The 24946-nt window shown below is 39.9% G+C and overlaps 1 protein-coding gene across 1 annotated transcript in view; it reads left to right on the top strand.

Moving 5' to 3' along the window:
- Positions 1 to 24946, top strand: part of LOC150078195 (cyclin-dependent kinase 17-like) — a 251117-nt gene that overhangs the window by 23136 nt on the left and 203035 nt on the right. Inside the window, exon 2 of the mRNA XM_090385304.1 lies at positions 14444 to 14762. Within this exon, the coding sequence (XP_090241430.1) occupies positions 14639 to 14762 (124 nt within the window). The 5' untranslated portion in view covers positions 14444 to 14638. The remainder of the gene's footprint in view (positions 1 to 14443; positions 14763 to 24946) is intronic.

Raw genomic sequence — 24946 nt, 5'->3', positions numbered from 1 at the left:
AACTTTATATTACTCTGAGGTTACTCGAGTTATTGCTATCCATACGTAGTACTATGCATTTGTCAATGTTATACTTCAATTGCCATTTCTCAGCCCATCTTCCTAACTCTTACAGATCCTGTTACAGACTCCTCTAATAACATTAGTCCATGAACAGCAGTGTCCATTGATTACCACTCTGTCTTCTCCCACTGAAACATCCCTTTATACATAGTAGCAACTTGCTCTTAATTCCACCCTGCTCCAATTTGTAAAGCAGTCTTTTATGTGCAACAGTATAAAAAACTTTTCTGAAATCCAAATATATGATTCAGAATTATTTTTTGCATTCAGTCCCTTCTTGACAACATTGCAGTATCCAGTCAGATTGGTTAGACAAGATTTCCCCTTAACAAACCCATGCTCTGTCTGAAGTATAATTGTGGCCTTGTCTAGATAATCCTGCATTACTTCTTTAACCAGTGACTCCATTATTTTCTCTGGAACAGAAGTTAAACTAAGAGGTCTGTAATTACCTGCAATTCCCTGTTATGAATTGGAGATACATTCACACATCTCCAGTCTGCAGGGACTTCCCCTGAATGCAAGGATAATCTTAATTATGGCTAAGGGTTTGCTTACTTCCTTCACTGCCTTCCATAATATAATTGGATAGATCCCATCCACCTCAGGTACCTCTGTTATGTTTAACTTTAACAATTTCTGTTCCTCTTTCCTCTTAGTTATTACAAAACCATTTAGCTCCCTATTAGTTTGATAAATTTTTGGCGTCCACTTCCGTAAAGAATTCCTGTTGTGTGAATGCTGAATACTCATTCAGTTTTTCAGCAAACTGAGCAGGATCATCAACAGGCATACCATCGATATCAAGTGGACCAATTTTATTCATCCCCTTCTAGTGTTTACATAAGTAAAGAAGTCTTTGCTGTTTTTCTTTGCATCCTTTGTCAAAGATTTCTCTTAATCTGCCTTCACTAGCCTAACCTCGCAGCGAGGGGTGTTGGGAGTTTCAGGGATGGATGGCAGTCATCTTGAAATAGGTGGGTATATGGGATGTGTTAGGGTAACTAGGAATAGGAGCAAGTATGCTTGCATGTATACCAATGCTAGAAGTATAGTAAATAAATTTGATGAATTTGAAGTGTTGGTCAAGACATCAAAGGCGGATATCGCTGGGATAGCACAGACGTGGTGTCACACAGATATAAGGAATGCAGAACTGGAATTTGGGGACTACAATATGTACAGAAAGGATAGAAAGGGAGGAGTTCTTATGCTGGTAATTTCGAAAAACATAAAATCAAAAGAAGTGCACCCAGTTGATATAGATGAACAGTGCACTGTTGAGTCAGTTTGGTGTGACATAAGCACTGCGAAAGCAAAAATAAGAGTAGGAGTGTGTTATAGGCCTAATGACTCGAATGAGTACAATGAACAATTATACAGAAAAATAGTGGGCCAGTAAATAAGAATGTCTTATAATGGGGAATTTTAACTTCCCAGATATGGACGGGAACTTGTGGGTTGGTCACTTACACACTAATCAGACTTTTGTGGATTTATTGGATGATTGTTTTCTGCAGCAGCATGTTCGAGAGGCAACCAGAGAGAGTAATAATCTTGATCTGGTTATTAGCAGTGATCATTTGTATATTAAGAATTTGCAGATAAAGGAACCACTAGGTGGCAGTGATCACAGTGTAATGATGTGGGATTTACTTAAAGATATAATTACCATCAGGGGTAAAGGAAAGGGTTTTTGCTTCCGTAAAGGTGAGTACAGTGGTCTCAGAAAGTTTTTAAATTCTGTACAGTGGGATAAACTGATGATGTTACCAAATTCTAAGTGGAGGAAGCATTCAAGGAATTAATCATGGATGCTACTAAAAGTTTCATACCTATTAAGAAATATTGTACAAGGTTTAGGCCTAAATGGTTATGTAATGAACTAATGAGACTCCTAACAGGGAGGAAAAATGCATGGGATGCATATAAATTATCAAGCGACTCAGAAGCCTATGGCAGATATAAGCTAGTCTGTAATCAGGTCACAAAAGAGGTTAGGCAGGCGAAGGCAGATTACGAGAAATCCTTGGCAAAAGATGCTAAGAAAAACAGCAAGGATTTCTTTACTTATATAAAGTCTAAAAGGAAGGGGATGAATCTGATTGGTCCGCTTGACATCGATGGTTCGACTGTTGATGATCCTGCTCGGATAGCAAACAAACTGAATGAGTATTTTGCATCTACATTCACACATGAGGAATTATTAAGGTTTGGAAATGGCATAATGTTATCAAATTGTAGCAGGATACTTAATGATTTTGTAATAACTGAGAGCAAAGTGGAGAAATTGTTGAAGTTAAACATAAGAAAAGCACCTGGGGTGGATGGGATCTATCCAGTTATATTAAAGGAGGCAGCAAAGCAACTAAGCAAACCGTTAGCCATATTTACGAGAGCATCCTTGGACTCAGGGGAGGTTCCCACGGACTGGAGATGTGCAAATGTATTCCCAATTCACAAAGGGGGATCGAAGGGTGACACGGGTAATTACAGACCAATTAGTTTAACTTCTGTTTCGGGTAAAATAATGGAGTCACTGGTTAAAGATGCATTGCAGGATCATCTAGACAAGACGACAGCAATAATTCAGACACAGCATGGGTTTATTAAGGGAAAGCCTTATCTGACAAATTTGGTAGGATATTATGATGTGGTTACAAAGGAACTGGATGAAAAAAATAATTTTGATATCATATATTTGGATTTCAGTTGCGCATAAAAGACTTACAAATTGGAGCAGAATGGTATTAAGGGTAAGTTGCTACAATGGATAAAAGGATGGTTAAGTGGGAGAAGACAGAGGATGGTAATCAATTGGTGCTGCTCTTCGCAGACTAACGTTATTAGTGGAGTCCCACAGGGTTCGGTGTTGGGTCCACTGTTGTTTTGTATATTTATCAATGATATTGATGAAGATATATTAGGCTTAATGTCGAAGTATGCAGATGATACAAAGGTTGGCAGGGTTGTTAATGACAGTAATGGCAGTGTGCTACTGCAACAGGATCTAGATAATTTGGGCAGATGGGCTAAGAAGTGGCAACTGAAGTTTAACCTTGACAAATGCAAAGTACTGCATATGGGTAGAAGTAACCCCAGAGAAATGTACCAACTTTGTGGTACTACACTTAAGGTGGTAGAAAATGAAAAAGACCTGGGAGTAATTGTGCAGGCAGATATGAAGTTTTCTGAGCAATGCAGACAGGCTGCCAGGGCAGGTCATGGGGTTTTGTCAATGATATATAGGAATTTTGCTAGCAGGGAAAAGGAGGTGATTATCCCTCTGTATAAGGCAATGGTCAGGCCATGCCTTGAGTACTGCATACAGGTCTGGAGGCCTCATTTTAGGAAGGATGTAGATTTACTTGAGCGTGTATAGAGAAGGGCGACAAGATTGGTGAGGGGAATGAAGGGATCCTCTTACCAAGAGAGCTTAAGTTCTGCAAATTGCAGTGGCTGGAGACTAGGCACCTGCGCGGTGATCTGATTGAGGTGTATAAGGCCTTGAATGGGTTGAGCTCGCTGAATTCTGATGGGATCCTTCCACTTGTTCAGATTACGAACCTAAGAGGGCATAAATTCAAATTATGAAAAGACAGATGTAGAATAGATGTGCGGAAATTTGCCTTTAGCCAGCGGGTGGTTAATTGCTGGAACAAACTTCCATCTGTCATTGTGGAAGTTGATAGGTTGAATAAATTTCAGGAGGAACTGGACAGGCATTTGGAGGGAATGGTGTGATTTTTTTTTTTTTTTGGCTGATGCTGCATAAGCTCATACACATGCTTTCTTGCATCACATGCCACTACTACTACCTGAGTGTGACTTGATTACAGACTAATTTATATCTACCATGATAATACATGATATGACATCTCAAATGAGAAGTTGCCCACCATAATTTTTATTTAGTAGTAATGTAACACACTGACTTTTTGATTTTATATTTATTTTCAAAGTAGTGAGATGTGCTAGTCTTTGTTGCTGTGTAGAAAACATTGTATATAGTGAAATTTTTTATCTAGTAGTATAAAATCTGTAATTCATTGATCCAAAATTTGAATGATATACTGTACTAGTACAAATGATAAAACCGAAAAGTGTTGGTATTTACCATATTTCCCCATGTATAAGACGCACCTTTTTTCGAAAAATTTGGCGTCTAAAAACTGGGTGCGTCTTATACAGTGGTTGTAGATTTTTTTACTTGCATTTCTCCCTTTTTCGCACTTGTTGTCTTTGCGCTCATTGTTTCGCGCTTGTTACGGGTATATTAGGTTACGTTTTGCCACGTTCTGCCCAGAAGTGGCTCAGAAAAGATTTTCGTACAGTGCTGAATTCAAGTTAAAAGTGATCCAGTTTGCAAAAGTGAATGGAAATCGTGCTGCTGAATGTAAGTTTAGTCCTCCTCCTGAGAAAACAATCCGAGACTGGCTACGGGAAGAAGAAACTCTACTGAAAACGCCACGGCAGAAGAAGGCCATGAGAGGCAAGTCAGCAAAATGGCCTGATTTAGAGAGGGAATTGAAGATATGGATTGAGGAGCAAAGGGCAATTGGAATTCCTGTGTCCACAAAGATGGTTCAGCATGAGGCAAGAAGAATTGCTGATGAAAAAGAAGTTACTGATTTCAAAGGAGGACACAATTGGTGCTTCAGGTTCATGAAACGGAAAGGACTAAGCATGCGTACACGCACCAGACTTGCCCAAAAAATGCCTGAAAGCTATGAGCAGAAGGTCCTTGAATTTCATCGTTTAGTCATTCAATGGCGGAAGACACATCACTTTGAGTTGGGACAGATTGCAAATATGGATGAAGTCCCCCTTCAATTTAATGTCCCAAGTAACAGAACTGTTGATAAGAAGGGGGTGAAAACTGTAACTGTGAAGACAAGTGGACATGAAAAGAGCCATTATACAGTTGTTCTAGCTTGTTGTGCCAACAGAACCAAGCTGATTTTCCAATGCAAAACAATGCCAAAAGAAGACATTCCTCGAGGAGTGATTGTCCACGTTCATGACAAGGGTTGGATGGATCAGGATGGGATGAAGATCTGGTTTGAGGAAGTTTGGAGCAGGAGACCAGGTGGGCTCTTATGTAAACCTGCCCTATTGGTGCTTGATCAGTTCAGGGCACACATAACAAAAAATACAAAGAAGATTGCTGCAGAACAAAAAACAAAACTTGCCATCATACCTGGAGGCTCCAGCCACTTGATGTCAGCATTAACAAACCCTTCAAAGCTGCCGTGAGAGACGAATGGAACTAATGGATGAAGTCTTCTTGGGACAATTTGACACCAGCAGGAAGAGTGAAGAAACCAGCTATAGGAAAAGTTTGTACCTGGGTGAAAAGATCCTGGGATAATATCAAGATTGTGATTGTTGTCAAGTCATTTCAAATGCCATAGATGGAACTGAGGATGATGCAATATGTGAAGACAGTGATTAGTCATCAGACACAGATGAGGACAAGCTAATGGATGGGAGTTTTGACAGTGGTGAGTTGTATGAATTTTATGATGAATAAAACTTGAGTTCAATAACTTTATGTAATACATTTTTTTTCAAATTTCTCCCCCAAAATTAAGGTGCGTCTTATACATGGGGAAATACGGTATCTAATTTGCTACTACAGTTCGTAGTTTCTGCAACTTTGAACTTTTTTTAGTGCATTTGTTTTTAAACAGTCTTGCTGAAGTTTTTTTTTTTACATGGTGTTTATGAATTAAAAGCCATTTTTATTTGCAATAAAAATGAACTTTTATAAAAAAATTTTTATCAGATTCAGATCTCCCATCAAAAAAAAGCCACTCAAGGAACTAGCATCTACATGCTGAAAGAAAAATGTATTAAATAAAAGTCAATTTTTTTAAATTGACTTATCTGTTCTGTGCCAAAAGAGATGGCTATAACAGTCATGGGAATTGAGATGAATAGACTGACAGCCTATGGGCTAAACTTATTTTTTCTGATCTACCATTTGAGACTTGCTTGGGCTGAAATTTTGGGTCTGAACTCAGTGTGGTCTGACAGGGTTTTAGTCCTTCCCATCCTGAACTGGGCTGGACTAAAATCCATTGCTGAAATAATTAAAATCCATGACATGACTCACTCCTGAAATGTAATTCGTAAAAAGAAAATAATTTTAATAATTTTCATTAATTGTTAAGTAATTAATTTTCACTCACTCACTCACTCTCATATACATGGGATATGCAGTATACCTACTGCATGTTCTTTTGCAGTAAGAGGAAAGTAGTTCGTTTATTGCACTACATAACCCGCAGTTCTGAATTCTGCTGGCTTTGTATACTACTGGCTGGCCTATTTGATGCATACTTTATTATTCTAGCTAACAGAAAAAACTTGTGGTTTTTTTTAATACAAAATTTTGACAGGAGCTTCAGATCAATATCTTTTGTTGTAATTCACAACTACTTGATTATTTCATTCTTGTCCTCTACTTAATCTATATACTTGTCGACCAATCGTCATCAGCCATTTTCAATCCACTGCAGGATGAAGACCTCTCCAATAGCATGGTGCCAAAATCAAGAAATTGAATTTTTTTTTTTTTTTTTTTGCATATGGCAGCATTTGTTACCTTCTTATTGAAGGAATGCCACTAGTTTCTCTTGTCTCAGTCTATTTTTGCACGAGTAATCAAACAGCTTCACTTTTCCTTCTAATTCTGTATGCATTGTCAGCTGAAGAAAGTTCAGAAACATATGTCATTTTATAATTTTCTTTTTTTTATTTCTTTCTTGTAATATTACAAGATGAGCTGAGTTGATTCTAAAATGTTCAGTCTAATAAGAAAGAATAACAAGAGGGAGGGTTGGGTACAACTGACCTAACTGATATTCGGGTGACACTCAAGTCAAGTGGACCCAGTTTTGGCGAAGTCTGGACGGTCTGTGACAGCCAAATCCTCTCCTTGCACCTTGTTAATAATCCTGGGTATAACCTCCATGCACAAGTACATGGTGGGTGACCACCCAGGTGTGAACCAACGTAAGCAGGGGTCGAGGTGTGGTGCTCACACCACATGGAGGATGCTGCCCCTCTATGTTACCAGACAGTACTAGGTGGTAGATGACTCATCAACCGGTAGAATACCACCGCTTTGCTTATTGGAGGCTTGAAGTGGTGGAACCCATGTTTAGTCTCTAGAGCTAAGTTCCGGTCAACCCTTCCCTATCTCTTCCATCATGCAGTACAATTGATGACTTTTGAGGTTTGATGAACATCGTGGCGAGATCCAATATTCCTTACATTTCGAAGGTACAGCTCTTAAACGGCGTTTCCAGGCCAGCCACTAGTTAGTACACCGGACCGAACCTATTGGTAACTCTCCAGGAGGCTTCCGGATCAGCTAGTGTATAATCTTCTACCTCTACTCTGCATTGTCCAGCGATGTCGACTGGCTTCACTTCCTTGGATTTTATGTATTTCTTAACTAATAGCATAACCCCTCCTGCCTTCCTATCCTGTCTATCCTTTGTGTAGACATTGTATTCCCCAAATTCCAGTTCTGCATTCCTTATATCTGTGTGACACCACATCTCTGAAATCCCAACAATATCTGCCTTTGATGTTTTGAGCAATACCTCAAATTCATCAAATTTATTTACTAAACTCCTGAGTTGGGAGAATGGTAGAGACAACAGATGAATTTTACACAATGATGTAGAGAGATTTTAAGCCAGAGAAGATCAAAGAGAGGAGATTCCAAATTGCCAAGTCTCTGACAGGGAATATCAGAGTGGACATATGCACAATTACCACCTTTGAGGCGAAAGGAATCATACAGCCCGAGTAGTGTGTATGCGGGGAGCATTGTCGAGACCACGTTATGTCAAGGATCTGGGTACATTCTTACCATGTGTACGCTATATCCAAAAATTTCATTACTTCCTACAGCATGTCCCACCCACTTTTTCTTACTATTGAATACACCATGAATTGTCAAACTAATAAAGCAAGCTTATCTGCGAAAAGATCTAAACCTCAAAAGCACTTCCTAATTCATTTCACACATATACGTGGTCTCAATTGTAATCTTAATGACGTCAATTTCCACTTGCAGTCTGCCAAACCCCATGTACTTTTTCTGACAGAATCTCAGTTATCGGTTGATTCAAAAACTACTCATCTCAGATGCCCAAATTATTCGCTGTATGATTCCTTTTGCCTCAGAGGTGGTACTTGTGCATATGTCCACTCTGAAATTCCGTCAGTGACTTGGCAATTTGGAATCTCCTCTCTTTGATCTTCTCTGGCTTAAAATCTCTCTACATCATTGTGTAAAATTCATCTGTTGTCTCTACCATTTTCCCAACTTAGGAGTTAAGTAAATAAATTTGATGAATTTGAGGTATTGCTCAAAACATCAAAGGCAGATATTGTTGGGATTTCAGAGATGTGGTGTCACACAGATATAAGGAATGCAGAACTGGAATTTGGGGAGTACAATGTCTACACAAAGGATAGACAGGATAGGAAGGGAGGAGGGGTTATGCTATTAGTTAAGAAATACATAAAATCCAAGGAAGTGAAGCCAGTCGACATCGCTGGACAGTGCAGTGTCGAGTCAGTTTGGTGTGACATAAGCATTGGGAGATCAAAATTGAGAGTAGGAGTGTGCTATAGGCCTAATGACTCTGATGAGTATAATAAGAAACTGTACAGGGAAATAGAGTGGGCCAGTAAATCAGAGAGTCTTATAATGGGGGATTTTAATTTCCCAGATATTGACTGGAATGTGGCTGGTCACTCACACACTAGCAAGGCTTTTGTGGATTTATTGGATGATTGTTTTCTACATCAGCATGTTCGGGAGGCAACTAGAGGGAGTAATACTCTTGATTTGATTATCACTAGTGATTCTTCATGCATTAAGAATCAGCAGATAAATGAACCACTAGGTGGCAGTGATCACAGTGTGCTGAAGTGGGATTTACTCAAAGAGGTAACTACCATTAGGGTTAAAGGGAAGGGTTATTGCTTTTGTTAAGACGACTATGATGGACTGAGACAGTATTTAAATTCTATACAGTGGGACTAACTGATGCTGTTACCAACAGCAAATTAGCATTAGCATTAGTAGAGGCATTTGATGCAAGAAAGCAAGCTTATGCAGCATCAGCCAAAAAAAAAATAATAAAAATAAAATAAATAAATAAATAAAAATAATAATAATAACCCATTCCACTTCATCCCTCTGTTTGTTCGAAATACCTGTCCAGGTGAGCCTTAAACTTATTTAGGCTATCAACTTCCATGACAAGGGATGGAAGTCTGTTCCACCAACCCAACCACCCGCTGGCTAAAGGCAAATTTCCGCACGTCTATCCTACATCTGTCTTTCCTCAATTTGAATTTATGCCCTCTCAGGTGATTATTCTGAGCAAGAGAGGAGAATCCCATCAGCATTGAGCATGCTCAAACCATTCAAGGCTTTATACACTTCTATCAGATCACCTCGCTGGTGTCTAGTCTCCAGACACTGTAATTTGCAAAACTTAAGCCTTTCTTCGTAAGAGCACCCCTTTGTTCCATTCACTAATCTTGTTGCCCTTCTCTGTACTCGTTCCAGCAGCTCTACATCCTTCTTGAAATGAGGCCTCCAGGCCTGTATACAGTACTCTAGGTGTGGTCTGACCATTGCTTTATATAAGGGAATAATCACCTCCTTATCCCTGCTAGAAAAATTCCTATATATCATTGACAATACACCATGAGCTACTCTTGCAGCCCATCTGAACTGCTCAGAGAACTTCATATCTGCCTGCACAACCATCCCCAGGTCCTTTTCATTCTCTACCACTGTCAGTGTAGTACCACAGAGTTGATACGTTGTTCTGGGGTTGCTGTTTCCCATATGTAGAACTTTACATTTGTCAATGTTAAACTTCATTTGCCACCTCTCAGCCCATCTGGTCAACCTTTCCAGATCCTGTTGCAGTAGCATAGTGTCAGTAGTGTCATTGACAACCTTCGTATCGTCTGCAAACTTGGACATTAAGCTTGATATACCATCATCAATATGATTTATAAATACAGAAAACAATAATGGACCCAATACTGAACCCTGAGGGACTTCACTAATAACATTAGTCCACGATGAGCAGTGTCCATTGATTACCACTCTCTGTCTTCTCCCCCTCAACCACCCCTTTATCCATAGCAGCAATTTGCCTCCAATGCCACACTGCTCCAATTTGTGCAGCAGTCTTCCATGTGCAACAGTATCAAAAGCCTTTCTAAGATCCAAGTATATAATATCGCATCCAGTTCTTTTGTGACTGAATCATAGTATCCAATCAAATTGGTCAGCAAGACTTCCCCTTAACAAAACCATGCTGTGTCCGAGCTATAACTGAAATCTTGTCTAGATGATCCTGCAGTGCTTCTTTAACCAGTGCCTCCATTAATTTTCAGGGAACAGAATTTAAACTCACAGGTCTATAATTACTTGTGTCAGCCTTTGATCCTCCTTTGTGAATTGGGGTCACATTTGCACATTTCCAGTCCATGGGTACCTCCCCTGAGTCCAAGGAAGCTCTCATAATTATGGCTAAGGGTTTGCTTACTTCCTTTGCTTCCTCCTTTAATATAACTGGATAGATCCCATCCACCCCAGGTGCCTTTCTTGTGTTTATCTTCAACAATTTCTCCTCCACTTTACTCTCAGAGATTACAAGATTTTCTAGCTTACTGCCAGAGTTGAATACACCTCTGGCATTCCCCTCGCTGAATAACTCCTCGTGTGTGAATGTCAATGCAAAATGTTCATTTAGTTTGTTAGCTACCTGAGCAGGATCATCAACAGTTGACCCATCGATATCCAGTGGACCAATCTGATTCATCCCCTTCCTTCTAGAGTTTACATAAGTAAAGAACTCTTTGCTGTTTTTCTTTGCATCCCTTGCCAAAGATATCTCGTAATCTGCCTTCGCCTTCCTAACCTCCTTTGTAACTTGGTTACAGATTAACTTGTATCTATCATAGGCTTTGTGTCACGTGTTAATTTGTATGTATCCCATGCATTTTTCTTCTCTGCCATATGTCTCATTAGTTCATCTCACATCCATTTAGGCCTAAACCTTGAAAAATATTTCTTAGTTGGTATGTAAAGCCTAGTAGCTTCCAAGATAAGTTCTTTGAATGCTTCCCATTTTGAATTTGCTGTTGGTAACATCATCACTTGGTCCCACTGTATAGAATTTAAATACTGTCTCAGTCCATCATAGTCGCCTTTACGAAGGCAATAACCCTTCCCTTTACCCCTAATGGTAGTTACCTCTTTGAGTAAATCCCACTTCAGCACACTGTGATTACTGCCACCTAGTGGTTCCTTTATCTGCAGATTCTTAATGAATGAAGAATCACTACTGATAATCAGATCAAGAGTATTACTCCCTCTAGTTGCCTCCCGAACATGCTGATGTAGAAAACAATCATCCAGTAAATCCACAAAAGCCTTGCCAGTGTGTGTGAGTGACCAACCCACAAATTCTAGCCAATATCTGGGAAATTAAAATCCCCCATTATAAGACTCTCTGATTTACTGGCCCACTCTATTTCCCTGTACAGTTTCTTATTATACTCATCAGAGTCACTAGGCCTATAGCACACTCCTACTCTCAATTTTGATCTCCCAATGCTTATGTCACACCAAACTGACTCGACACTGCATTGTCCATCGATGTCGACTGGCTTCACTTCCTTGGATTTTATGTATTTCTTAACTAATAGTATAACCCCTCCTCCCTTCCTATCCTGTCTATCCTTTGTGTAGACATTGTACTCCCCAAATTCCAGTTCTGCATTCCTTATATCTGTGTGACACCACGTCTCTGAAATCCCAACAATATCTGCCTTTAATGTTTTGAGCAATACCTCAAATTCATCAAATTTATTTACTAAACTCCTAGCATTAGTGTACACGCAAGTATACATGCACCTGTTCTTTTTTTTAGCTACCCTATCACAACCCATGTGTTTACTTGTACCCCAATGATTCCCAGCAGTCTCTGAAATATCCTGCATCTTATTTTCCAGGCTGCTGCTCATTCCAATAGAAGCAGTGCAAGAATCACTTTCACCTCTGCCAGTGGCTACTGTTAATCTATTAGTCCTTGTATTCCCCCAATCTAGCAGTTTTCTGACCCACCTAACGCTGCCTCGATAGCATCAGCAAACATTCTTGTACCCTTTCTATTTAAGTGTATCCCATTCCTGTAGAAGCAAGCTCTCCTTTTAACAAGTACAGACCAGGCTGAAAAAAATTCTACCCCTTGAGCCTTGCACAGTCTTTCCAGGGCCGAATTGATCGACAGGGCTCTCATCATATACTCCCTCCTATCGTGTCTGGGCAGAATTGCAGACACTTTCAAATTCCACCCTAATTCACGGCTTTTTTTCAACAGTGACCTGTACTTATTAAGTAATTCCGCCGGTCTCCTACTCTAAATATCATTAGTGCCAGCGTGTACAACTATATCACCTTTTGTGCCCTTAAAAGATGATATCCGCTCTACAACGTCATCAACATTTGCCCCTGACAGACATATCCTGCCAATTCAAAATGGGAAGCATTCAAAGAACTTATCTTGGAAGCTACTAGACTTTACATACCAACTAAGAAATATTGTTCAAGGTTTAGGCCTAAATGGATGTCAGATGAACTAATGAGACATATGGCAGAGAAGAAAAATGCATGGGATACATACAAATTAACACGTGACACAAAGCCTATGATAGATACAAGTTAATCTGTAACCAAGTTACAAAGGAGGTTAGGCAGGCGAAGGCAGACTATGAGAGATCTTTGGCAAGGGATGCAAAGAAAAACAGCAAAGAGTTCTTTACTTATGTAAACTCTAGAAGGAAGGGAATGAATCAGATTGGTCCACTTGATATTGATGGGTCAACTGTTGATGATCCTGCTCGGGTAGCTAACAAACTAAATGAATATTTTCCATCAACATTCACACATGAGGAGTTATTCATCGAGGCGAATGCCAGAGGTGTTTTCAAATCTGGCAGTAAGCTAGAGAATCTTGTAATCTCTGAGAGTAAAGTGGAGGAGAAATTGTTGAAGATAAACACAAGAAAGGCACCTGGGGTGGATGGGATATATCCAGTTATATTAAAGGAGGCAGCAAAGGAAGTAAGCAAACCCTTAGCCATCATTATGAGAGCTTCCTTGGACTCAGGGGAGATACCCATGGACTGGAGATGTGCAAATGTGACTCCAATTCACAAAGGAGGATCAAAGGCTGACACAAGTAATTATAGACCTGTGAGTTTAAATTCTTTTCCCTGATAATTAATGGAGGCACTGGTTAAAGAAGCACTGCAGGATCATCTAGACAAGACTTCAGTTATAGCTCAGACACAGCATGGTTTTGTTAAGGGGAAGTCTTGCCTAACCAATTTGATTGGGTACTATGATGCAGTGACAAAAGAACTGGATGCAGGGAATAACTTTGATATTATATACTTGGATCTTAGAAAGGCTTTTGATACTGTTGCACATGAAAGACTGCTGCACAAATTGGAGCAGTGTGGCATTGGAGGCAAATTGCTGCTATGGATAAAGGGTGGTCGAGGGGGGAGAAGACAGAGTGGTAATCAATGGACACTGCTCATCGTGGACTAATGTTATTAGTGGAGTCCCTCAGGGTTCAGTATTGGGTCCATTATTGTTTTCTGTATTTATAAATGATATTGATGATGGTATATCAAGCTTAATGTCCAAGTTTGCAGATCATACGAAGGTTGGCAGGGTTGTCAAGGACACTACTGACACTATGCTGCTTCAACAGGATCTGGAAAGGTTGAGCAGATGGGCTGAGAGGTGGCAAATGAAGTATGGGGGTTATACACACACGGTTATTTACAGTCCCACATTCTTGAAGTTGGAAGCAGAGGATTCGGTTGTTACAGTATGACATAACTTGGCTGAAATTTGGTCCACTCAACTCAAGTGTCACCTGATTATCAGTTCCATCAGTGTTTTAGGCTCCCAGTTAGCAAACCCTGGCGTTTCATATCTGAGAGAGTCTTTGGCAAGCCTCATGGAATATGTGGTTACCTTTAGTTTCTTTGTATAAGTGAGATTGGCAATCTTCTGGGCTATGTGAGGTCATACATGCCATGCTGTAGAAACTCTAACATGCAATGAAGAATCTTTATCTATTTTTTGATTATATAGTAGTTTTCATTCCCAGCAGATTTTTACCTGTGATTATATATATATTTTTTAATTAATGATTTTTGAATAGAAAATATTTCAAAAATTATAGAAAAAATTTCTATGAAGGTTAAGTGGCTGATATATACATATTATTATTTTTTTTTTCAGGTAATGTTTCCCTATGCAACTATTTTATAGTAACATTATTTGGAGGCATGCTGAGAATAATAGCTCAGATGCTAATAACAAATATCGTCCAACTAAGTGCCTTTGTTTGTTTATGGCTCAATTTATTTATGCACTTGAACTGAAAGCAATAAGTTGGTGCTGTTCTGTTCTGCTGATGTTGTGTGATGTAATCCGATGATGAAGAGACTCCGTCGTATGTCTAATCAGTTTCGTACTCATCGTATGAATAGTGATGATGGTCTGTCAGAGTCAGTTTCAAGTCTTTCACTGCGAGAAAATGGAGATGTCAGCAAAAGTGGTGAGTGGAGGTCGACCCCTTTTTTTTTGTTTAATCTGAATTTTAAAAAAAATGAATATTTAATTGGTTAAGTAAGGTGTTGTAGAAGAACCAAAAGGCAAACTTTATTTTTGTTAATATTTTCATTGTTGGTCTTTTAGAAAGAATAATTAATCATAACTAGTGAATTTGTTGTTCTATGTATTTAAAAAAAAAAAAAAAAAAAAAAACACAGCTAAGATTATTTAAAATATTGTGAATTTAACAAATGTCAAATTACAGGATGGTTGTAATTAAAGTCTATGTACTCTAATGGATTTACACAGAAAACTAATTGATAAAAAGTATTCATATTTGGTAAGCATCCTATACTATGCAGATAAGGATTATGCGAAGACAAATTTAGGTCCAAAAGTCACATTGCCATGACACGTGGGTGGGGGGGGGATTATATCAGGAATAAGAAAGGAATTAATTGATAACTTGTTCTTTTTGACCCATAACATTCTTAAAGGTAAGCCAGGTGTTCAGTTATGGAATCTCAGACAGTATGCAGATAATATGGTGAGAGAGTGTAATGCATCAGCAAAACACACACTCACACTCTCCAAAAGTTTGTCCAGTTCCTTGAATTTTTTTAGGCTATCAACTTCCACAACAACATACGAGTTTGTTCTAGCAGTCAACCACTCGCTGACTAAAGGCAGTTACTTCACATCTGTACTGCAGGGGGATATTCAGGGGATATTCGTGTGTTGTTGGGGCGGACCCAAGGGTTTCCCCCATTAGCCGCTATTACTCCTTGTGTTGAGGCTCACGCCAAGACCGGCCATTTGTATGTAGTGTGTTGGGTGTGTAAATGTTATGATGTGTTCTGTTGTTATGTAGTCAGCCGGTACCTGGCTCTTAGCAAGTGGGAAGCAGCAACACCTGGTCACAGCATCCCACCCCCATCCCTGCCACGTGGAGGCGGCCAGGATCTACTACCTTCATGCTAGTCTATAACGGAACAAAGTTCCAGGATAGGCAAAGTTAGGAGAAAAGGAAAATGGAAAAAAAATATATCTAATAATAATAGATAAAAAAAAATAGCTGGAAAAGTTAGGGGTGGTGGGGAAGGAAAGAAGTGCAGCGGGGGTTCAGAGAAGGGACCCGCCATAATAAAAGGAAGTTAAGAGAAATTGAGAAAAGATAAAAGAGGGAAAAAAAAAAAGGTGGAGGCAATTTTCAGCCTTTGTAGAAGCCACATGTCGTGGTGCAATCCTATCCTAATTTAGGATTAGCAATTCCTATCCTGTGAGCAGGATTAGGAAATGTCGAGGCGCATCCTCAATAGATCCTTCAGCTTCAAGGGTAGCTCTTCCAACATTGAAGATTTCTTTGGCACTCCCATCGTTTGATAGGAAATCCTCTTAGAGCAAAGGCATATCAGAACTCTACAATGGACCAGGAGAAGGTTTGGTAGTTGCAGCAAACCTAAATTTCATTGTTAGATAAGTATCCAATGGCATGGCACAGCTGAAGCACTAGAGTCAAACTACATACTATATACACTATTTACGATTTCTAACACAGTAGGTTCGTTACTCCAATCAATAAGGATTTAATTTCCATCACGATGTATCACCTCAAGTACGTGAGACCTAATGCAGGAAGTAGCAGTTGAAGCTTCTTTGAAATATTGAAGTACAATATATTAATCAAATCTATCTGGATAGCAGTTCTTTAGAAAGTCTGCAAAGAGGATGTCAGTCCTTGTTCAAGTCTTCAGAGATAATATCAGTCCTTGTTCAAGTCTTTCTCTTGATCCGGATTCAGGCTACCTCAAGGCAGCAGCTCTCGTTTCCTCTCGCCGTTTAAATGCTCGTGTTGCAAATAAGTTAAAAGCTTCAAATGCAACTTGTGATTGGATCAGAAAAGGCTTATTCTCCCTGTCGTAGGATCCAGTAATGAGTTGTAGTTCATTCTGTAAGTCGGTATAATAGTGACATTCCAAAAGGATATGATCTGTGTCCTCTTCACCTCCACAGAGACAAAGAGGGGAAGGAGACAGTCCAAGTTTATACAGCTTGCTATTGAGGCTGCCGTGACCTGGCAAAAGGTATGTTCCATATAGTCCAGGAGCAAACCACAATAGTTCCTTTTATCTGAATTCCCTTACATTCGGTAAATACTCTCTTGTCACCTTTCCTGTCTCCGATACAGACCAGTCAGCCTGCCACTTATTAACATAAATAGTGCGCAATCTTTCCTTTTCAGTTGTTATTGGAACATTCAGGTCAAGTTCCATGTTTTCAAGAGAAGTAGGATGTGCCTTTTTCAGGTGGTATCTCAAATATCTGTACTGGACCTCATATTGTATTGGCATCCTTCCTGTCAGGAGCTGTAAAGCTGCAGTAGAAATTGTCCTACAAGCTCTGGATAACATAAGAAGGGCAGCACGCTGTGCTTGCAATAGCTGTTTGACAGTGGCACACTTGGTTGCCCTATGGCGCCAGCGCCATATGTGATAATGGGCAGAAATACAGTAATACCCCGACTTACGCGAACTCGGAGTTACGATGTTCTTGATTTTTTCGTTTGGCAATACTGCTGCCCACTATCTTCAAGGTCGTTTTTCATATGTTATTGATATACGGTGCGACGGCGGAGAGTAAGAGCGAAAGATGAACAAAATTCAACTTTACTGCGCATGAGCTGCACACATATACAAGAATTTGTATTCCAACTGTCATATTTATATGTGTGCATTCGAATTCGTGCTCAAAGTTTGTCGGAAATTACATCGTTTTCACGAGAGAAATGAATCGCGTCGGTCGAGCCGTATACAGTCAGTCCTCGTATAACACGTGTTTACACTACACAAATTCGATCATACACTATTTATAAGTAGGGTAATGATATCTTATAATATAACACGAACCGAATTGGCTTATGCACGATTCGCCTTTGTGTTTACAAGAAATGGCAGTTGAACGCAAAATCACCCCAACCGAACGCAACACGATAGGAATGAAGAGAAGATCTGAAAATGTATTTGTTTTAGGGGAAACACATTTCACCATAATAACATAAAAACCAACACAATTCCAGCTCTCGGTATGCAATTAAATCGAGTTTACTACCAGTTTATAACAGATTCCACTAGCAGAAATGCAACTGGATTTTTATTGTTTTATGGTAGTAACCCCTAGAAATGTGAGGTGTTAATAGTGTATCTCTGCCTTTTATGGTGTTGTTTATTCAGTTGCTACATGCACGTAGCTTTGTTTATGCGTATCAAGCGTGCCTCCTCATTGTGTAATTGTGCTTTATTCCCTAAAAATGAGTAAAATACTTAAAAGGTGTGAAAAGGAAGCATACTGGTGAAGACACTGCAGATTCGGAGAGAAAAAGAAAAGCAATTATCGATAAACAGAGGCGAACTGGGTCAAAAATTTATAGTGGCCTCATACTATGGTTTATGGCCAAAATCCCACAGGCCCACCGGGGTTTCCCCGGTAAGGCTTATGGCCAGTCGGCCTCTGTCGATAGAGAAAAAATACGAAATTGTGAAACGCTTTGAGCTAAATGAAAGACCATGTGATATTGCACGGGCTACAGGCCTAAATGAGGCAACGGCAAAAAGCACATGACAATTGCAAACTTTACAGGTCTCAGCTCAATTGAAAAGGGCTTAAAAATTTTAGAAAACATAGACTACAACGAAGAATGCGTTATAGCTACAAAGCAAAGAATAAAAAAATTATTAGCTTGCTACGAAGAAATTCTGCATGAAAAAAAGAAGTCTCTGTGTCATCAAATGAATTTGTTAGATTTTATGAAGCCATCGACATCGAAATAACTTTTTTACGTAAGTCATTTATTTTTTAATACATATTTTGTATTAATATGTATAAAGAACTGCAATTTTATTAAAATTTTTCTTCTAAACTAGTGTTTTTGTTAGCCGTTGGTTCCAATTAAACAAAATTTATATGTATTTATATGCAAAGTTGTACCCCGACTTACGCGAATTCGACTTAAGCGATTTTCGTCGGACCCACCTATCGCGTAACTTCGGGGTATTACTGTATACAGTTATAATACAATCTCAGACCTTTATGGCCCCACTCTTGTCGTGTTACTTGTCTCAATCTAGATAATAATGACTTGCATTTTTCTTTAATGTATTTTGCATGGGGTATAAAACTCAAACCATCATCCAGAATAATTTCCAAATATTTTGTGGTTGAACTGTATTTAATAGCTTGTCCTTTATATTTTATTTGAGGGGGACAGCCTCTGTCTAACCTGCCTTTAAGCAACATCTGGTACGTTTTGCTTGTAGATATCTGGAGTTTATGTTCGTCAGACCACACAGACAGCTCCTGCAGTACCCCGTTGGCAACATCTTCAAGAGACTTTCTGGAGTTTCCTTGGACCGTGATGGTTAGGTCGTCTGCATATGAGATCATAGTTGTTGCATCAAAATGTTTATTTAACCAGGAGTCGAACCCTGTGGGCATCCTTTGGTAACTTTTCTTGACACTTGTATGGAACCACTCTTAATAACAAGCGAGCGCTGCGAAAAGTAGCTCATCAGCAACCGGTATACAGGTGAAGACACTTAGGCCTCCCGGAACCTCTCCAGGGCACTTTGCCACCAAAGGGTGTCAAAGGCACCTTTGAAGTCCACAAAGAGACCGAGCAGATATTTAGTCGTGGTTTCCCGCTGTATTTCTAAAAGAGAAGCAATGGCATCTTCGGTTCCTCTACCCTTTGTAAAACCGAACTGTACAGGCGAAGAGAGTCCTTTCATAACATAGGTAGTCAGAAGTCGACTCGCAATAACTTTTTCAAGAGCCTTGCCCATAACTGGGAGCAAGGCAATAGGTCTATATGACAGCGGATCAGATTCTGGCTTCTTTGGATTTTTGAGAAGAATTTTTAAGTTAGCAACTTTCCAAATTGCAGGGAAAATACCTTGATTAAGACAAGGGTTGAATAATGTTGCAATAACTACAGGAACCGTTTTCCATACGCGCTTGAGCACTTCCACTTCAATGCCATCAAGTCCAGGACATTTGCCCGAACGCATGGACTGGATAGCAATATCAATCTCCTCAAAGGTAAAAGGGGTTCAATAGGCGAGCCCGAGTAACAAGCGTTTTTCACTCTGTCTCTCTGTTTTGGATCCGTGCATTCTTCTTCTTCTTGATAAGTAATGACATCTAGGATCCTATCCATGGTGGGTACCCAAGATATGGTTTCTTGATCATCAGTAGTTGTAACCGCTGCAAACACTTCACCTGTTGGGATTTTATTGTTTATTAAACTGTAGACGAGACCCCAGGGAGAACTGTTTCCCTGGGTGCTCACTAGTTGCTCCCACGAAGCTTTTTTCCTCTTGTAGAATTCCTGGTGATAGTTTCTACGGGCTTGTTTGTATCTGTTTTGCAAACGTACAACTTCCAAAGTGGGACGAGATCTGTCTCTCTTCGCTTTCTGGAAATCTCTTCTTGCCTGTTTCGTCAATGATTTTAATTGTGTCAATTCTGGGGACCACCATGGCACATTGTAGGGCTTCCTTTTCCTATATCTCATGGACTGCCTACAAGCAGTAATAATTATGTTTTGAACTACTCGTGCCTGTTCATCTGCAGTGAGAGTAGTCAATTTTTCTATTTGGTCTTGTGTAAACGAGTCTTTAAGTGAGGAATCAAATTTATCCCGCTTTGCTTTCTTTGTGTGAAATCTTGGTATGGCGGTAGGATCAAATCTGGATCGCCTTTGATCACAGTTAAGTTGAAATGTCATGATGTTATGATCGCTGGTAGACCAACTAGTGTGCAACTTCCAGTTGGAAAGTCTCGGACTAATAGCAGAGGATGCGAGAGTAATGTCGATGTGAGAAGAACCCATAGGTGTCACACATGTTGGTGGATGGCCAGGGGTGTTTAATATAGTTAAGCGGTGAGATAAGATTAGGTCTTCCATTAATTCACCCTTTCCATTTGTAGTTGCAGCACTCCACAGAGTAGACTCAGCATTTGCATCCATCATCACAATAACGTTCTTCCCACGTAGAATATTAAGTGTCATATCCAGGTAGTCCACAAATGGTTGTATAGAGTCTGTATTGGGAGCATTGACAGTATAATGAGATAGCGTAGACTTGGCCAAACTGGCCCTCCAAACACACACAGACAGCATGGGTGGAGTAGAGACTGGGAATTCTTGTAACTGTGAGACTTGGATCTAAGATGACAATTGCAGCCCAGATCCGACATCAGGTATTTCCACCTGTTCTAACCATAGCTGGATTGTATTGTACTATTCTATAGCGAATGGGAAGACCCTTTAGACATCTGTACTGCAACTGTCTTTCCACAATTTGAATTTATGCCGTCTCGTGCATAATCTGAGCAAGTGGAAGAATCCCATCTGCATTGAGCTTGCTCAAGCCATTCAAAGGCTTAAACACCTCAATCAGATCACCTCGCAGGTGCCTAGTCTCCAGATGCTGCAATTTGCAGAACTTAAGCCTTTCTTGATAAGAGCACCCCCTTTGTTCCTCTCACCTTCTCTGTACTTGTTCAAGCAGCTCTACATACTTCCTAAAACGAGGCTTCCAGACATGTATGCTGCTCTCAAGGTGTGATGGCGCCTCCGTAGCCAGGTGGGAAGGAGCAGCAGTGCATAGCACACGCTTCTTGATTAGACCGGGGTTCGAGCCCGTCACCACCAAATACGGAGAATGCGGAAAGGTCAGGGAATGACCACCGCATATCCCGGAGCAATATGGCCTTAGTTGCTAATGCTCCTAAAAAAAAACCAAATAACAATAATAATCAAGGTGTGATGACCTGACCATTGCCTTATACAAAGGGATAATTAACTTCTTTATCCTGTATATCATTGACAAGATCCCATGAGCTGCTCTGGCCCCCCTGCTGCACTGCTCAGAAAACTTCAAATCTGACAGCACAATTACCCCCAGGTCCTTTTCATTGTCCACTACCCTGAGTGTAATACCACACAGTAAGTTACTATGGGGTTACTGCTACAGTACTTTGCATATGTTAAATGCACATGTCAATATTAAATTTCAGTTGCTACCTTTCAGCCCATCTGCCTACTTACTTTTCTAGATCTTGTTGCGGTAGTGTGCTGTCATTAACAACTACTGCCAACCTTCGTATCGCCTGCAAACTTGGACATTAATGATATACTTTCATCAATATCACTGATAAATATAGAAAACAACAGTGGTCCCAACACCAATCCTTGGGGACTCCAGTAATGACATTAGTCAACAATAAGCAGTGTCCATTGATTACATCTGTGTCTTCTCCCACTCGACCATCCTCTTATCCAAAGCAGCAACATTTCCCTTAATGTCATACTCCAATTGTATAGCAGACTTCGGTGTGCAACAGTATCAAAAGCTTTCCCGAAATCCAAGTATATGATATCATAATTATTTTTTGTATCCCTTTCCTTTGTAACCACATTAGTATCCAATCAAATTGGTCAGGCAAGATTTGCCATTAACAAACCCACGCTGTTTCTCAACTAAATTGCAGTCTTGTCTAGATGATCCTGCATTGCTTCTTTAAGCAATAACTCCATTACTTTCCCCAGAACAGAAGTTAAACAAACAGGTTTGTAATCACTGCTGTCACCCTCTGTGAATTGAGGTTACATTGGCACTTCTGCAATCCATGGAGACCTCCCATGAATCCAAGAAATAAAAAAAAAAAATAAAGTGCAGCCATTATCAACCCACTGCAGGATGGAAGCCTCCTCAACAATTCATGCTGAGGGAAATGGACCATAATCTGCCATGCTGGTCCAGTGCGGGTTGGCAGATCGACCATATTCAGCAGTCAGGGGCTTGAACCCCGGTCTACTCAAAGAACGTATGCTATTGCACTCCCGCTCCTGACCACTCGGCTACGGAGGTCCGTAGAATGCTTTGAATCCAAGAATGCTTTCCTAATTATGGCTAAGTGTTTGCTTACTTCCTTTGCTGCCTCCTTTAATATAACTGGATAGATCCCATCCACCCCAGGTGCCTTTCTTATGTTCAACAATCAACAATTTCTCCTCCACTTTTCCTCTCAGTTATTACTAAGTCATTAGCTCTCTATTAGAGTTTTATAAACATCTAGCCTCCACTCCTCTACAGAATTCTTCATGTGTGAATGTACATGCAAAATTCTCATTCAGTTGTTAGCTACCTGAGCATGATCATCAATAATCGAACCATTGATATCAAATTTCTCGTAATCTACCTTCGTCTGTCTAACCTCCTTTGTGACTGGATTACAGACTAGTTTATATCTACCATAGGCTTTTGTGTAACCTGTTCATTTATATGCATTTCATTCAGGTTTCTTCTCTGCCACAAGTCTGATTAGTTTATCTGACATCCATTTAGGCCTAAACTTTGAACAGTATTTCTTAGTTGGTATGAAAAGCCTAGTAGCTTTCAAGATTAATTTCCTGAATGCTTCCTATTTAGAATTCGCTGTTGGTAACACATCAGTTGGTCCCACTGTATAGAATTTAAAAACTGTCTGAGATCACCACAGTCACCTTTTCAAAAGCAAGAACCACTTCACTTTACTCCTGATGGTAGTTACATCTTTAAGTAAATTTCACATCAGTATGCTGATTACTGCCCCCTAGTGGTTCTTTTATCTACAGATTCTTAATGCATGAATAATCAATGCTAATAATCAGATCAAGAGTATAACTGTATATGGATTTGCACATGCTGATGTAGAAAACAATTATCCAGTAAATTCACAAAAGTCTTGCTAGTAGCAAGTGACAAACCCACAAGTACCAGTCAATATCTGGAAAGTTAAAATCTCCCATTATAAGACATTCTGATTTACTGGCTCACTCTATTTCTCTGTACAGTTGTACATTGTACTCATCAGAGTCATTAGCTTTCCCAATACTTATGTCACTCCAAACTGACTCAACGTTGTTCTAGCCACCCATCTCAACTGGGTGCACTACCTTAGATTTTGCGTGTTTCCTAATTAACAGCATAACCCCTCTTCCCTTTCTGTACACATTGTACTCCCCAAATTCAAATTCTGCATTCCTTATATCCATGTGGCACCACATCTTTGATATCCCAACAATATCCGCCTTTGATGTTTTGACCAGTACTTCAAATTCATCAAATTTATTTACCATACTCCTAGCATTGGTGTACATGCAAGTTTACATGCAGCTCTTCTTACTCTTCCAATGTGCCTAATAAATCCCCATGGGGTAGAAAAATTCTACCCCATAAGCCTTGCATAATCTCTCCAGGGGCAACTTTATTGACAAGACTCTTATCATATACTCCCTTCTATCGTGCCTGGGCAGAATTGCAAACAGTTTCAAATTTAATCCTAACTCGACTTTTTTTTCACCATCGACCTGTACTTGTTAAGTAAGTCCACAGATCTCCTACTCTTAATGTCATTAGTGCCACTGTGTACAGCAATGTCACCTTCGGTGCCCTTAAAAGATATCTGCCCTACAACATCATCAACTTTTGTTTCTAGCAAACACACCCTGGTCGTATTCCAGCTATCCTTTTTTGCACAATATATTTTACATTTACCTGACAGAGTCGCTGACAACTACTAGTTCCTGTGGGACCAATGCATTCTGCCTAGGGGATTGCTGCTGTTGCCTGATGATCAAGTGCAAGCTCTAGCATTGATGTAGGCAGCTGAGAGTTTGATGGGCCTACAATTTAAATTCATAGAGGGCTTCCACCCTGTTCTTCAAGCTCTAATAAGGGCCCATAACAGTGATGAGTTGGCACCTAACATTCTCACACTCCTTACATCAAGCACACACAAAGAAATCCCCCTTGGCAGTATCATAGGCTGCCGTAGCCAAGTGGTCAGCTCGCGGGTTGTATAGAGTCTGTATTGGGAGCATTGACAGTATAATGAGATAGCGTAGACTTGGCCAAACTGGCTCTCCAAACACACACAGACAGCATGGGTGGAGCAGAGACTGGGAATTCTTGTAACTGTGAGACTTGGATCTAAGATGACAATTGCAGCCCAGATCCGACGTTGGGTATTTCCACCTTTTCTAACCGTAGCTGGATTGTATTGTACTATTCTATAGCGAATGGGAAGACCCTTTAGACATCTGTACTGCAACTGTCTTTCCACCATTCATGTGCCTTGAATGGC

The sequence above is a fragment of the Mastigoproctus giganteus genome, chromosome 11 (genome assembly GCF_048544385.1).
Source record: "Mastigoproctus giganteus isolate SK-2022 chromosome 11, ASM4854438v1, whole genome shotgun sequence".
NCBI classification, from domain to species: Eukaryota; Metazoa; Arthropoda; class Arachnida; order Uropygi; family Thelyphonidae; genus Mastigoproctus; species Mastigoproctus giganteus.
This window is presented reverse-complemented; position numbering and strand designations above follow the sequence as displayed.